Genomic DNA, 13,375 nt, shown 5'->3' with positions numbered 1-13,375 from the left:
AATTTAAGTTTCACTCGTTTTATTATTTATTTATTCATTTACATTAATATCTACTGTATGTTTGTTTGCATTGATTGTTTATTTAATTTCTGTTTATTTTGAGTTTTATTTATACTTCAATAGGAAAATATTTTTTTCGTCTTAAGCTTGATTTTCATATTCAATCTAATCATGACTTGCTTTAAGATATATTAATTCATTTATATTATTACTCGTTATGTATTTTTGCTATGATTGTTTATTTAATTTGTTTTAGTTTTGCGTTTCATTTATTCTTTAATAGTAATTTCTGGTCGTTTTGAGTTTGAATTTTAAAAGGTATTTGTGTCTGCTAAGCTTAAGTTTAAAATGGCCTTTACTTTTCTTTGAAAAACTTATTTTTCGGAAAGTTTGTTTTAATTAATAAAATGGAAATGAAATTAATCATTCTGTTGTGAAAAAATCGTATTGTCTGCTACCCTTGCTGCAATTCTCCTAGGTCTTGTATTAAAGATTTATAACATTCTTTTGAAAATTGAGCCAGTAGCTAATGGGGGTATTAGTAGAGATGCCCCAGGAGATACTATTATACAAGATCCCAGCCAATCAGAGGCCTACGATCCGTGGACGAACAAGACCACATCCTCTTTCTAAACCAATCACAGAGCTAGATTTACAAACGAGAAGCGAAGTAGCGAATATAAGGAAGAGTTTACGGTAAAATTGATATTAATATGAGAATAGAAGTCAAGAAGCGAGAACAGTTTGACTCTACTCGTTTGTTTATTTGGCAAGATATATGTTTGCAATAATGAGTGGAATGTTTACATTATTAGAAGTTCATAGTGGAGCTGGTAGCAGCTGCAATGATACAAGAGCATCAAACATAGCAGTAGAAATCACAAGAGGATCTCGACTTGGTCTCGAGTGGGAAGAAGTATACGCAAGATATGTTTTATCTTTGAGTAAATTTAAATTGGAGGACCAATTATGCTTCGCTGCAAAAGTTGATATAGCACATATACATAGACTTCAAAGTGCTTTAAATGCAATAGTGAAGTATATAGAAGACAATAAGTTATATCGGTAATTGTATATGTGTAATATATTATTGTTTAAATTTTCTCACACAATAAAATTCTTTCGAAATTGAAAATGTCCCCATTTTTTTTGTTAGATTTTTTTTTTAGAGTAGGTTGTCGAATATTCTTGAAGTAGAACGAATCATGGTTAGTCTAGAGTCAGCAGTGAGAGTGTTAGGATTGAAAAATGAATAAATTTGAGAAAGAGAGAATTATGTCGAATCTTGTGATTATGGAAAAACATTTGATTTTAGATGACGATTTTCTCAAGTTATCTCTTCAACGGAGGATGTTTTCTCGAAGAACACTTGAAAATATAGTGGGGAATGATTCTTCTCCGTTGGACTACTGTATGAAACTTTTAAGTCATAACTCAAATGCATTTATTCAGTTTATTGATATATTAATTGAAACAAAGCAGAATAATATTATGGATATACTTTTGAAAACATTGCCATAGATTCTTTGTAGATGAGTCTCCCTTCAAAATAGATTATGTAACGTCTCGGAGTTACTCCTCTCTCTCTCCTATCCCCCTCTGAATTTATCGAACATGGATCAGTTTCTTTTTAGCTGTGTAGACACTGATGTATGTAGACACTGATTTGACGAAATAAATTATGTAATATACAATTTTTATAGGATTGGCATTTTCCATCAGCACGAATTGGCATTCCATTGTCAGATTTTTTTACTATCATATGTAAATCTATAAATGTCGAAGGCATATCCATGAGATAGTCCTTATTGTAGTAGAATAGAAAGTGGATATTATCGGAGAGCGGTTGTTAGGGATAAAATTGTTCATAGTATCCATGTTTTACACTCACATCAACATTTTCTGGAAATCAGACCCCTACTTCCCATGTTGGGCCCACTGATCCAAATTTCATTTTGTAGCTTTATTTTGTAGAGGTTGGAAAGCCGATATGAGAAATACGTACATGAAACACTTTTCGTCTGTTTCGAAACAGATTCGTTGGACACCCATGCATTCTTCTAAATCAGGATTATATTTTAATTCCATAGCCCTCTCCCCATGTCCCCCTCTTAAAATATAATATTTTTTAAATTTAAATATATTCACACTTAAATTTTCAACGAATAAAGCCACTGAACCACTACCATTCTTATTATAATTGTCCAGATGCAAGACAGCATTGTCGACCCATAGCGTAAAGACGTTCTCATAATTCTCCAAATGAGGGTACAACACCATAATTTAAGTTTGAACATAGTGATCATTGACTTCACCATGACTATCATTCAAATAAAATATTTTTAAAACAATTGAGGCCTTAATGCTGTCCCGCCCCCCCCCCACAGTTGAATTCGGTGCTCAAGAAGTGCACGAATTTTCTCCGCATATTCATGAATGATATTTATAGGTATATTCATGAATGATATTTAGATGGTGAACCATCTAAATTATCAGTACCATCATAACACTCCCGTAAAAATTTACCGTACCGTTCACTGATATTTGGCGGTGTTTCAATGACGTCATGAATTTGCATTGGTGCTTCAATTAAAACCGTTTTGTCAATGCGATCATATAATTCATGACTTGTTTCTTCATGTGGGGGTGAAAGTAGTGATGAATCCGTTCTAACCTATAAAGAAAATAGACACTTATTTTCAATGTGTATAAATCACCCAGTTTTCTTAAGTCGAAAATTGGATTAATGGCTACCTATATTTTCAAATCATAGAGAACATAAGCATTAAAATAAATAAAAAACAAAAAAAAACGTACTTACTGTAGCAGAAGCACTAGCAATAAAATTATTTGTGTGCGTGCAGTGACATTTGTTTAATTCACTGTTCCCCACCCTAACCACTATATATCCTGAAAGTTTCAATTTAATAGCTACCCCATATGCATTACTGATCTATCATATATAAAATCCAAAAGGGGAAGAGTAGGTTCTGATTTTGTTCATCATTCCCTGAAAATTTCATGTTAATAATTTTTATCTGCTTTGAAAAAATCTGGGGTCTTACTTGGTCTGAAAGGGATAGTCTAACCCCTTCAGGCCATCTCCTGAAAATAGTTCATGTTTAAATTTTATATACCTACCTGTTTCTAAAGAAGCCGAAATTGGATTATTAGCGACTATGCTTTCTAATCATTTAAAACATAAGCATTAAAATAAATAAAAAACCAAAAACACTCAGTTATTGTAGTAGTAGCAGAAGCAGTAGAAATAACACTATCTGTGTGCGTATAGTACTATTTGGTTAATTCACTGTTCCCCACCCTAACCACTCTATATATCCTGAAAGTTTCAATTTAATAGCCACCCCATATGTATTACTAATATAACATATTTTTAATCTAAACAGGACATAGTAGGTTCTGATTTCATTCAACATTCCCTGAAAATTTCATATTAATACTCTTTATCTGTTTTGGAAAAATCTGGGGTCTTTTTTGGTTTGAAAGGGATAGTCTAACTTCTTCAGACCATCTCCTGAAAATAGCTTATTTTCAATGTGTATAAACCACCCTAGTTTTTAAAAAAAAAGTCGAAAAAATCAGTTAATTGCTTGTGGTTGAAGTGATTTGTCGTAAACCAGAAATACTTTTAGAAATGGTTTTGATTTAGAATTATAGGTTGATGTGGTAATTGAAGGGTAGTGTTATCCCATGCCAATCATGTGGCAAGCACATATCACTTTTCTATTTGATGTTATTCAGTTGTCAATAGTGCCAAAAAAGGGAGAACTTACCGTTGTTGACTGCTAGTCTATTTACAAGAAATATCGTTATTGAAAGTTGTAATTGAAAGTTGACACCAAATATTACGTAAATTAGAACAAGTATTATTCTGGAATTATATCGAAACCTTTATAACGCAACTTGACATCCACATGTGAAAGTAGAAATAAAAAAGATTCAATCCTTGTCCTTCAAATTGACTATTCCCATTGGGAGAAAAATCATTAGTGCAAATATCAATATAATTTAAAACTTACATTATTTGTTGCTTGCAAATCCATCGTATTTAGTGTCAATTTGCTCTCGCCTTGTATATATGCCGTCGCAGGTCCAATGTATTTAATTACTGAGGGACGTAATTGGTTCTCATCCTCAATTCGGGCCTTTTTGACGGGGGGGGGATGACACATTCTTCAAAATTATCCTTAAAAAGAAATTAAGTTATAGTTTCTTTCATGTATAAAAAAAGCATTCAAAGTGTAGGGGTGGGGGGGGGAATATTAATGGATATTATATATTATAGGATATTATATAGATACTATAGATATTATGTATAACTTTCAAAATGTTATAAGCTCTAGAAACAATGGGGTATTTAGATTTAAGGGTTTGATAACACAGTTCCAGCATATAGGCTTAAAATTAGATAGAAAAAGCTCGTTAAAACAAACACACAGCATATAGGCCTAAAATTTACATCAAATGACAGGTTCAAAACCTAGCCAAGTAGAAATAAATTGATGTCTTCAGATAAAAAATACTAGCTGAGTTACAATTAATATTTTCTTCGTGCAACCCCTTCACTCTAATGTCAAAATATAGACCCTGAATTAAAAGCTATAGGGGGGGGGGCTAAAATTAATTCCAGACAAAACAATGATTATTATATTAGGAGGATATTATATAAATACTGTATAACTTTCAAAATGTTATAAGCTCTAGAAGCAAGGGGTATTTAGATATAAGGGTTTGATAACACAGTTCCAGCATATAGGCTTAAAATTAGATAGAAAAAGCTTGTTATCACACACACACAAGCATATAGGCCTAAAATTTATACTGAACGACATTTTCAAAAGCTAGCCAAGTAGAAATAAATTAATGTCTTCAGAGAAAAAATACTAGCTGGGACACAATTAACATTTGCTTCATGCATTCCCATCACCCTCTAGTGAAAATATATACCCTTAATTATAATATATAGGGGGGGGCTAAAATTCATATCCGACAAAAAAATGATTATTATATTCGGAGGATATTATAGAAATTATGTATAACTTTCAAAATGTTATAAGCTCTAGAAACAAGGGGTATTTAGATATAAGGTTTTGATAACACAGTTCCAACATATAGGCTTAAAATTAGATAGAAAAAGGTCGATAAAACAAATACAGCATATAGGCCTAAAATTTATACCAAACGACATTTTCAAAAGCTAGCCTAGTAGAAATAACCTGATGTCTTCATAGAAAAAATACATGCTGGGTAACAATTAATATTTGCTTCATGCATTCCCAGCCCTCTAATGTGCAAATACAGACCCTGAATTAATCTTTATAGGGGGGGGGGGGCTAAAATACATTTCCGACAAAACAATGATTTTTATATTCGGAGGAAATTACAGAAATTCTGTATAAATTTCAAAATTTTATAAGCTCTATAAGCAAGGGTTTGATAACACAGTTCCAGCATATAAGCTTAAAGTTAGATAGAAAAAGCTTGTTAACACATTTCCAGCATTTAGGCTTAAAATTAGATAGAAAAAGCTTGTTAACACACACACACACAGCATATAGGCCTAAAATTTACATCAAATGACATGTTTATAACCTAGCCAAGTAGAAAATAAATTCATGTCTTCAGAGAAAAAATGCTAGCTGGGACACAATTAACATTTGTTTCATGCAACCCCATCCCCCTAATTTGCAAATATATACCCTGAATCAATATATATAGGGGGGGGGCTAAAATTCATTTACGACAAAAAATGATTGTTATCTTGGGAGGATATTATAAAAATTATGGATAACTTTCAGAATTTTCTAAGCTCTAGAAGCAAGGGGTATTTAGATATAGGGGTTTGATAACACAGTTCCAGCATATAAGCTTAAAGTTAGATAGAAAAGGCTCGATAACACACACACAACATATAGGCCTAAAATTTATACCAAACGACAGTTTCAAAAGCTAGCCTAGTAGAAATAACCTAATGTCTTCAGAGAAAAAATACTAGCTGAGTTACAATTAATATTTGCTTCATGCAATCCCATCCCCCTAATGTGCAAATATATACCCTGAATTGGAATATATAGGGTGGGGAGCTAAAATTTATTTCTGACAAAAAAAATGATTATTGTATTCGGAAAGAGCATAAAAAAAGGCATCGAGTGGTATATCTACTTTATTTGTAAGTCAATAATATGATTTGGTAAGAATTTATCATACAAGTATTTCAATTAATTATTAATAACTAGGACTTATGGCATAAATTTGCGTTGTAATATCATCTAAATCATCCATCCTGTTTGATGTGTCTTCCATAATGCTTTGAAACGAACTGTTACCTTAACCTCGAAGCGCAATCAATATAAACAAAGTATGATGATGGAATTGTGATATAACAGAAATTACGTAAAATTCAAACTAATCAATTCCGCAGAAATCTGGTCTGATAGCACTTAGCCCAGTATGTCTGGCTCTGTGATTGGTTTAGAAAGAGGATGTGGTCTTGTTTGTCCACGGATTGTAGGCCTCTGATTGGCTGTGATTGGCTGTGTATAGTTAGTATCTCCTGGGGCATCTCTACTGGTATTAAGATTTTACAAATTCACCAGGGGACGAAATTCGCCTAGTAGAATTGCAGCAATGGTAGCAAACAATTAGATTTTTTTATAATAGAATAATTAACTTCATTTCTATTTTATATTATTTTAACCAGTCCCTTTGGTGTTCTCATCGAAGTAACTGGGTTTCATCTATTTATTGATGATGATTTGTGGTAGTTTTATGCTTGAAAGATCATTTGTCTTTATTTCTGCTCATTTTAGTTTAATTGAGCTTTTTTCTTTGAAAAACTTATTTTTTTAAAAAAGTTTTTCAAATTAATATTAGGAAAACAAGGCCCATTTAGAAACCAGTGACATCCAGAAAGCAGAGAAAACGCAGGAGACAAGGGGTATACCTTTAGGAGTTTAACGTAAGAGTTTTTTCAGTTTGGAAATGAACAGTTAGTATACTACTACTACTACAACTAACAACTCACTGGAGCACCAAGCCGCCTGAGGCCAACACAGCTACGCAAGCTCCTCCTCCATCCCAATTTATTCAAAGCCTCCCTTTTTATACCCTCCCACGAAGTTCCCATTTCCTTTAAATCTTTCTTTATGACGTCCACCCACCCCAGACGAGGACGACCTGCTTTCCGTTTAGCCCTGGACAGTTGGCCGAAAAGAACAATCTTCGGCAATCTGTCATCCTTCATCCGCACAACGTACCCTTGCCATCTCAAACTTTCTTTCATTATAGCCCTAGAGAGTGGCATTGAACCCCATTTTAAGTACAGCCTATTGTTTGAAATACGGTCAGCCAGCCGGGTTCCCAGAACAATCCTTAAGCAATTTAACAGTTAGTATAATCTAGGCATAATAGTAAAATATTGTACTGGTATGTTAATAAATTGAGAGACAGTACTCAATCCGGACTCTTCTCAGTTAAAGATAGGAACGGGACCACAATTAGTGATAATTAAAGAGTTAAAGAGAGATGGGTAGAACATTTTGAGAATGTGTTAAACCGAGATAGAGTTACAGGAAAAGATATAGAGGAAAATGAAAAAGTTTGTGATACCTTGGGTGTGAAGGAATATTTGTGAGGAAGAATTAGCGACAGTACTGAAAAGATTGAAAAATAATAAGGCTCCAGGTGCTGATAGTGTGGTGTATGAGTTTCTTAAATAGGGTGGCTCTGAGAAGGGGAAGTACCTAACGATCTTAGGAAACCCTTAACTAAACCACTGTATAAGAAAGGTAATAGGAGTGAGTGTGGTAATTATCGAGGCAATAGTCTGGTCTCTGTAGGTCGCAAATTATATAGTAATATGATACTTTTTAGATGCTGTAGACAAAGTCTTAAGAGAAGAACAGTGCGGTTTTAAAAACGGTAGAGGATGTGTTTGTGTCGACCAAATTTTCACTCTTAGGTTAATAATTGAGAAGTGCCTGAGTTGTCAAACACCTTTGGTCCTCAGTTTTATAGATTATGAATACGTGTTTTATTCTATTGATAGAAGAGCTTTAGTAAAGGTCTTATCCTTGTATGGTAGTGTAACCAGGACTACGCGGATGACATCGACACTCTTGCTGCTGATCCAGCAACTGCCCAAGCAATGTTAACTGAAATAGCACATTTCTCTCAGCTACTGGGTATGAAAATCAACACGGCCAAAAGTCATGGACCTAAACATACAGTCGGATTATGAGCTTGTGCTTTACGGACAAGAATTTGAAAAAATCGACAGCTTCACCTATCTTGGCTCAATAATAGACCCTCGTGGAGGCTGTGACCTTGACGTACAGATCAGAATCAACAAAGCCCAAGCCATCATCTCACAGCTCTGCCGCCATTTGTGGATCCGGCGGGAGATCAGCATGAAGACAACAATTTATGTCTATAAAGTGGCTGTTAGATCTATTCTCTTCTATGCAGTCGAAACTTGGCCGCTGAAGGCGCTTCATCTCCATGATTTGGAAGTCTTTGACCACCGCTGTCTACAAAAAATCCTGAGATTCGATACTCTGACAGAATCTCAAATGTTGATGTGCACCACCGCTGCTGTAGCATCGATCCCGCCACCATGATTGTTAAACAGAGAAAACTGCGTTGGATTGGTCATGTCCTTAGAAGACCCATTGACCGCATCATAAAGCAAGTGCTTCTAGCTGCCCCGGTGCCAGATTGGTGCAGGTGACCTGGCGGTCAATTTAAGAATTGGTGGACAACTGCCAAAAACGATCTCGACTACGTTGGCGGATTTCGAAAGTTTGGCAGAAAGTGGGAGAGCTGCTGGCTCCGGTTTGCTGAAGAACTGGCACAAGATCGCGACAAATGGGAGTCTATCATACGTAGTCTTCTAGATGCCGGGTGAGGCATCCGCATCTGGTCCCGCAACAAGTACAAGTAAGTAAGTATACCAGACAAATACATTAAAGTGATTAGTGCTATGTACGAGAATAACACTAAGGTAGGAAATGAGGTTAGCAGCTGGTTTTGTATTAAGTCAGGAGTTAAGCAGGGTTGTGTTCTATCCCCCTTTATTTGGATCATTTTGATGGACTTTGTCTCAAGGAGCACAGGAAAGGCAATGGGAGACAACGAAATCAATGGAGGGGAAAAACTCCCCTTGACTTAGATTATGCTGATGATTTAAGCATCCTAGATTAAAGTGTGAGCAAACTTAACGAGATTTTAGAGGTTTTGCGAGTTCAGGGTGCTAGAATAGGTTCGAAAATTAATGTCAAGAAGACTAAGTCACTAAAGCTAGGAATAAGTGAAGATGAGAAGGTGACGTTTGGTAACGAAAAGATTGATCAGATGGGCAGCTTCACTTACCTTTGTAGTATTATTAGTAAAGACGGTGGGAGCAGTGAAGATGTCAAAAGTAGAATTGCCAAGGCTCATGGTGCTTTTTTTACCGTTAAAAAAAAAGTTTGGAAGAATGGGAAGATAAGTGTGCAGACCAAGGTTAGAATATTGGAAGCTACTGGGATGATAGTGGTCAAACACGGCTGTGAAGCATGGACGATCCGAAAATCGGATATAGATTTGCTAGATGTTTTCCAGAGAAATTGCTTACGTATTGTTCTAGGTACCCGGCTGACTGACTGTATGTCAAACAGTAAGCTGTACGAAAAATGTTGTTCAATCCTGCTTTTGAGGGTTATAATGAAAGAAAGGTTGAGAGGCCTAGGGTACGTTCTGCGAATGAAGGATGACAGATTGCCGACCGAATTGGCCGATCGTCTAGGAGTAAATGGAAAGCAGGTCGTCCTCATCTGGGGTAGGATGATGTCATGAAGAAAAATTTAAAAGGAATGGGAACTTCCTGGGAGGGTGTATAGAGGGAGGCTTTGAATAGATTGGGATGGAAGAGGAGCGCGCGTAGCTGTGTAGGCTACAGGCGGCTGGGTGCTGTGGTGATTTGTTAGTAGTAGTAGTAGTAGTAGTAGTAGCATAATCTATTCGCCCCTTCTTCCAAATATCTTGGCTAGCAACGCATCTAACAGAACGATGACTGAACATTTATTTGTATTCCCTAAAATGAATATTAATTACAAATAATGTTGATGATGATAAACTCTAAATTGCAGGCTGCGAGCTGCTGGTTTTGAAGTCAGGTTTGTCACTAACACAACGAAGGAGTCTAAAGGTTTTCTTCTCAATCGCCTTAGGAAACTAGAGTTTGCTATAGAAGGAAATGAAATTTTTACTTCTCTTACCGCTGCCAGACAACTTGTTGAGAAGAAGAAAACTAATCCAATTTTACTTCTGGAAAATGAAGCTCTCGAAGATTTTAACGGCATACCTACTAAGGAAGGACAACCGAATTGTGTAGTTATCGGACTAGCACCGTCAATGTTTACCTACGAGGTCTTGAATACTGCATTCAGGTCTGTTAAGCTTCGTTTTCACACATCGCTCGTGCTAAAGTTATCTGAATGATTTTGAAATAAACGGTACTCCATGCGAATTAAGTATGCAGTCTTTTTGTTTGCTATCAAGCCTATCAAGAGCTGCATTATCTTCACACAAAATTCCAGAGATTATTTCTAAATATTTGTCAAGATTATAAGATTAAATATATTCCTTGTCGCTAACAAGGATTTCATACTACTAGACCTCTTTGTGTATTTTGCTAAGGGAGGGGTGTGGTTTTCTTGGCTGATTGAGGTGTAAAGGTAATAAAATAAAGCACTTTAAATTGTGTTAATTGGTAATAATGTTTTGTTGAAATGAAAATGACTTGGTCAACTCAAAAACTGATTTTGGTCGACATGGCTCAACTCACCAAGTCGCATATAGAATACATCATTGGTGCTGAAGTTGGGTTCAAATGTCATTTTGTGCACTGATGTGACTATAGTGGAGCTAGGACATTTGTTAAAAACTGTTTTTCTCATTTATCTATGCACATATAATAGCTTAGGGAGTCGAGCAAAACTGGTAGTTGCTTATATTTGACCATACGTTGAATAAGAAGGCACTCAGATGTTAGTGCGAACAAATATTTTAAAAATAATATTCGAGCTATCGAGCTCAGTAGATTAGAAAGTTTGTATTTATTATAACATTATGCATCAGATACCATGAAAAAAATAGACCCATAGTTGAAATCCAGTGAGAAATAAATATTTTCCCTGCCCAGAGCAGAGCTTGAGGGGCTGAGAATGAGCCAAATGGATTCAATGAATGCTAATTATGCTAACCATTTGATTGGTGGATATTATTATCTTGGGCTTTGAGTGAATGTATGCAACAGTGAGTTTCTAATGTATAATTTACAGTCCTCACAGTTTCCATTGAGATAAAACAAGATTTTCCCAGACCCCATATTAAGGTGCTTATATTTAAAAGATGGCTCTGATGTGAAGGAAACGAACACTCATTGCAGATTAAGTTGCGCATTACTTACGTAAAGTGTATGTAAGCCTTACAGCGCTAAAATAGAGTTACAACTCGCGTGTACAGGCTAAATCATAGCCTGAATAAAGAGTGATATTGGCACAATGCATTATTTTTTTTCTGACCAGGGCACTTTGTATAGAAGGAGTTGTCATAGAAACTTCGAAAAGGCAATATTGGCACAATTGGAAATTGAAAGCTCCAGTGCCCTTTTTAAGAGTTATATGTGGTTGGAGGGCAACCAGCCCCCAAAGCCCATCATTTCCCCAAATATGTCCAATCAAAATTTTGAGATTCAAAATTTGCCATTTTGTTCAGCATATTGAAAGATCGAGAAACTATGTCTTTGAGGTTATAAGGGCAAAGGCTATAAGTTATGCTAGTTGCCCATTATTAACATTTAAGGTTTTCATTGAAGGGGTGGTTGTATAAACTTTGGAGGGGGCTCATTCAATTGGAAATAAGAATTTCTAGTGCTCCTTTTGAGTCATCGGAGGGAAACAACCACCTCTCCCCGCATTGGCGCCCATAAACTAAAATTTAGGGGGAGCTTAGCTGGTCTAATTGGCACTTCCAGTGCTGTATAACAGAAATCTCAAAACAAAAATATAAAACATAAGACTGCGTCATTCAGCCAGGGGGGGGGGGCTGGAGCCCCCCCTGCCTCCCCATATGGGCGCCCATGTCTCCACGTCCTCTTTTCCCCAAACGCATCAGATAGGAATTTTGGGACAGCCATTTTGTTCAAAATAGTCTGGAGATCATATAACACGGCCTTTGTGGTTGAAACAACCCTACAGAGCATGGGGGCAAGGGCTGTAAGTGGTGCTCCGTGAACATATGAGGTTTATATGAAAGGACTGGTCATATAAAGTTTAGAGAAAGGTCATTTGATTGGAAATAGAGAGTTTTAGTTCCCTTTTAAGAGTCAAAATTTATAGAGCGCAACTACCACACCCTCCCCCGCCCACTGCACCCTTTTTCCTCGAAACACATCGGATCGACATTTTGAGATAGGCATTTTGTTCTAAATAGTCCAAAGAACAAATAACAATGCCTCCAGGGTTGACACAACCCCACAGAGCCCAGGGGCAAGGGTTGTAAGTTATGTTCCGGGGCACATAAGGTTTTTATGGGATGAGTGGTCGTGTAAACTTCGGATGGGGTTCATTTGATTGTAAATTGGAAGTTCTAGTGTCTTTTTAAGAGTCAAAAGTGACTAGATGGTAACCAGCCCCCCATCCCCATCATTTGCCAAAACACATCTAATCAAAGTTTTAAGACAGCTATTTTGTTCTGAATTGTTGAAAGTCCAGTAATTATGCCTTTGGGGATGTCAACGGCCCACAGCCCTCAGCGCAAGGGCCTTAAGTTAGGGCTATAAGGGCGTAAGGGTTGTTCAGGGGAGTGTTAAACTAAATCAGAACACGTTATGCACATACTGGTTGTCAAAAAGGCATAACTCAGAAACAACTGAATACATTAATTTGGAACTTCCAGGCAATATTTGAACGCTACTACTGCTGTTACTACTACAACAACTACTACTAGTACCACTAAAACTACAGCTTCTGTACTATCAAGGCTGAGTATATTGAAATGAACATCTGAGGAAACATTGAGGGAAAAGTTGAAGTAGATCAAAACATACTTTATGCAAACAGATTGCTGAAACAGGTGTATCAGCAATATTTTTTGGATCAGCTTACTGTTCTAAGATGAAACTTCTGGGGCGTCATTAGGGTGATGTTCAATTGACCAAAAGGCAACATTTCCCTGCTACAACTGCTATTAATACTTCTGCTACTGCTGTTACTACTACTTCTAATGCAACATTATTCCTGCTAGTACTGGTCCTTCTACTACAACTACTACTAAGCTGTTAAGAGGACGTATCAGCAATGTTTCAGGGACG

The 13,375-nt window shown here is 36.2% G+C and overlaps 1 protein-coding gene across 2 annotated transcripts in view; it reads left to right on the top strand.

Moving 5' to 3' along the window:
* Positions 1–13,375, top strand: part of LOC148945179 (haloacid dehalogenase-like hydrolase domain-containing protein 2) — a 30,494-nt gene that overhangs the window by 9,580 nt on the left and 7,539 nt on the right. For both annotated transcript variants that reach the window (XM_089099247.1, XM_089099248.1), the window contains exon 2: positions 10,149–10,448. In XM_089099247.1, the coding sequence (XP_088955373.1) occupies positions 10,149–10,448 (300 nt within the window). The remainder of the gene's footprint in view (positions 1–10,148; positions 10,449–13,375) is intronic.

Source organism: Artemia sp. Qi Xiang Cuo, chromosome 13, assembly GCF_049724085.1.
Source record: "Artemia sp. Qi Xiang Cuo chromosome 13, ASM4972408v1, whole genome shotgun sequence".
Taxonomy (NCBI): Eukaryota; Metazoa; Arthropoda; class Branchiopoda; order Anostraca; family Artemiidae; genus Artemia; species Artemia sp. Qi Xiang Cuo.
Note: the sequence above shows the minus strand (reverse complement) of the source record. Positions and strands in the feature narration are given on the sequence as shown.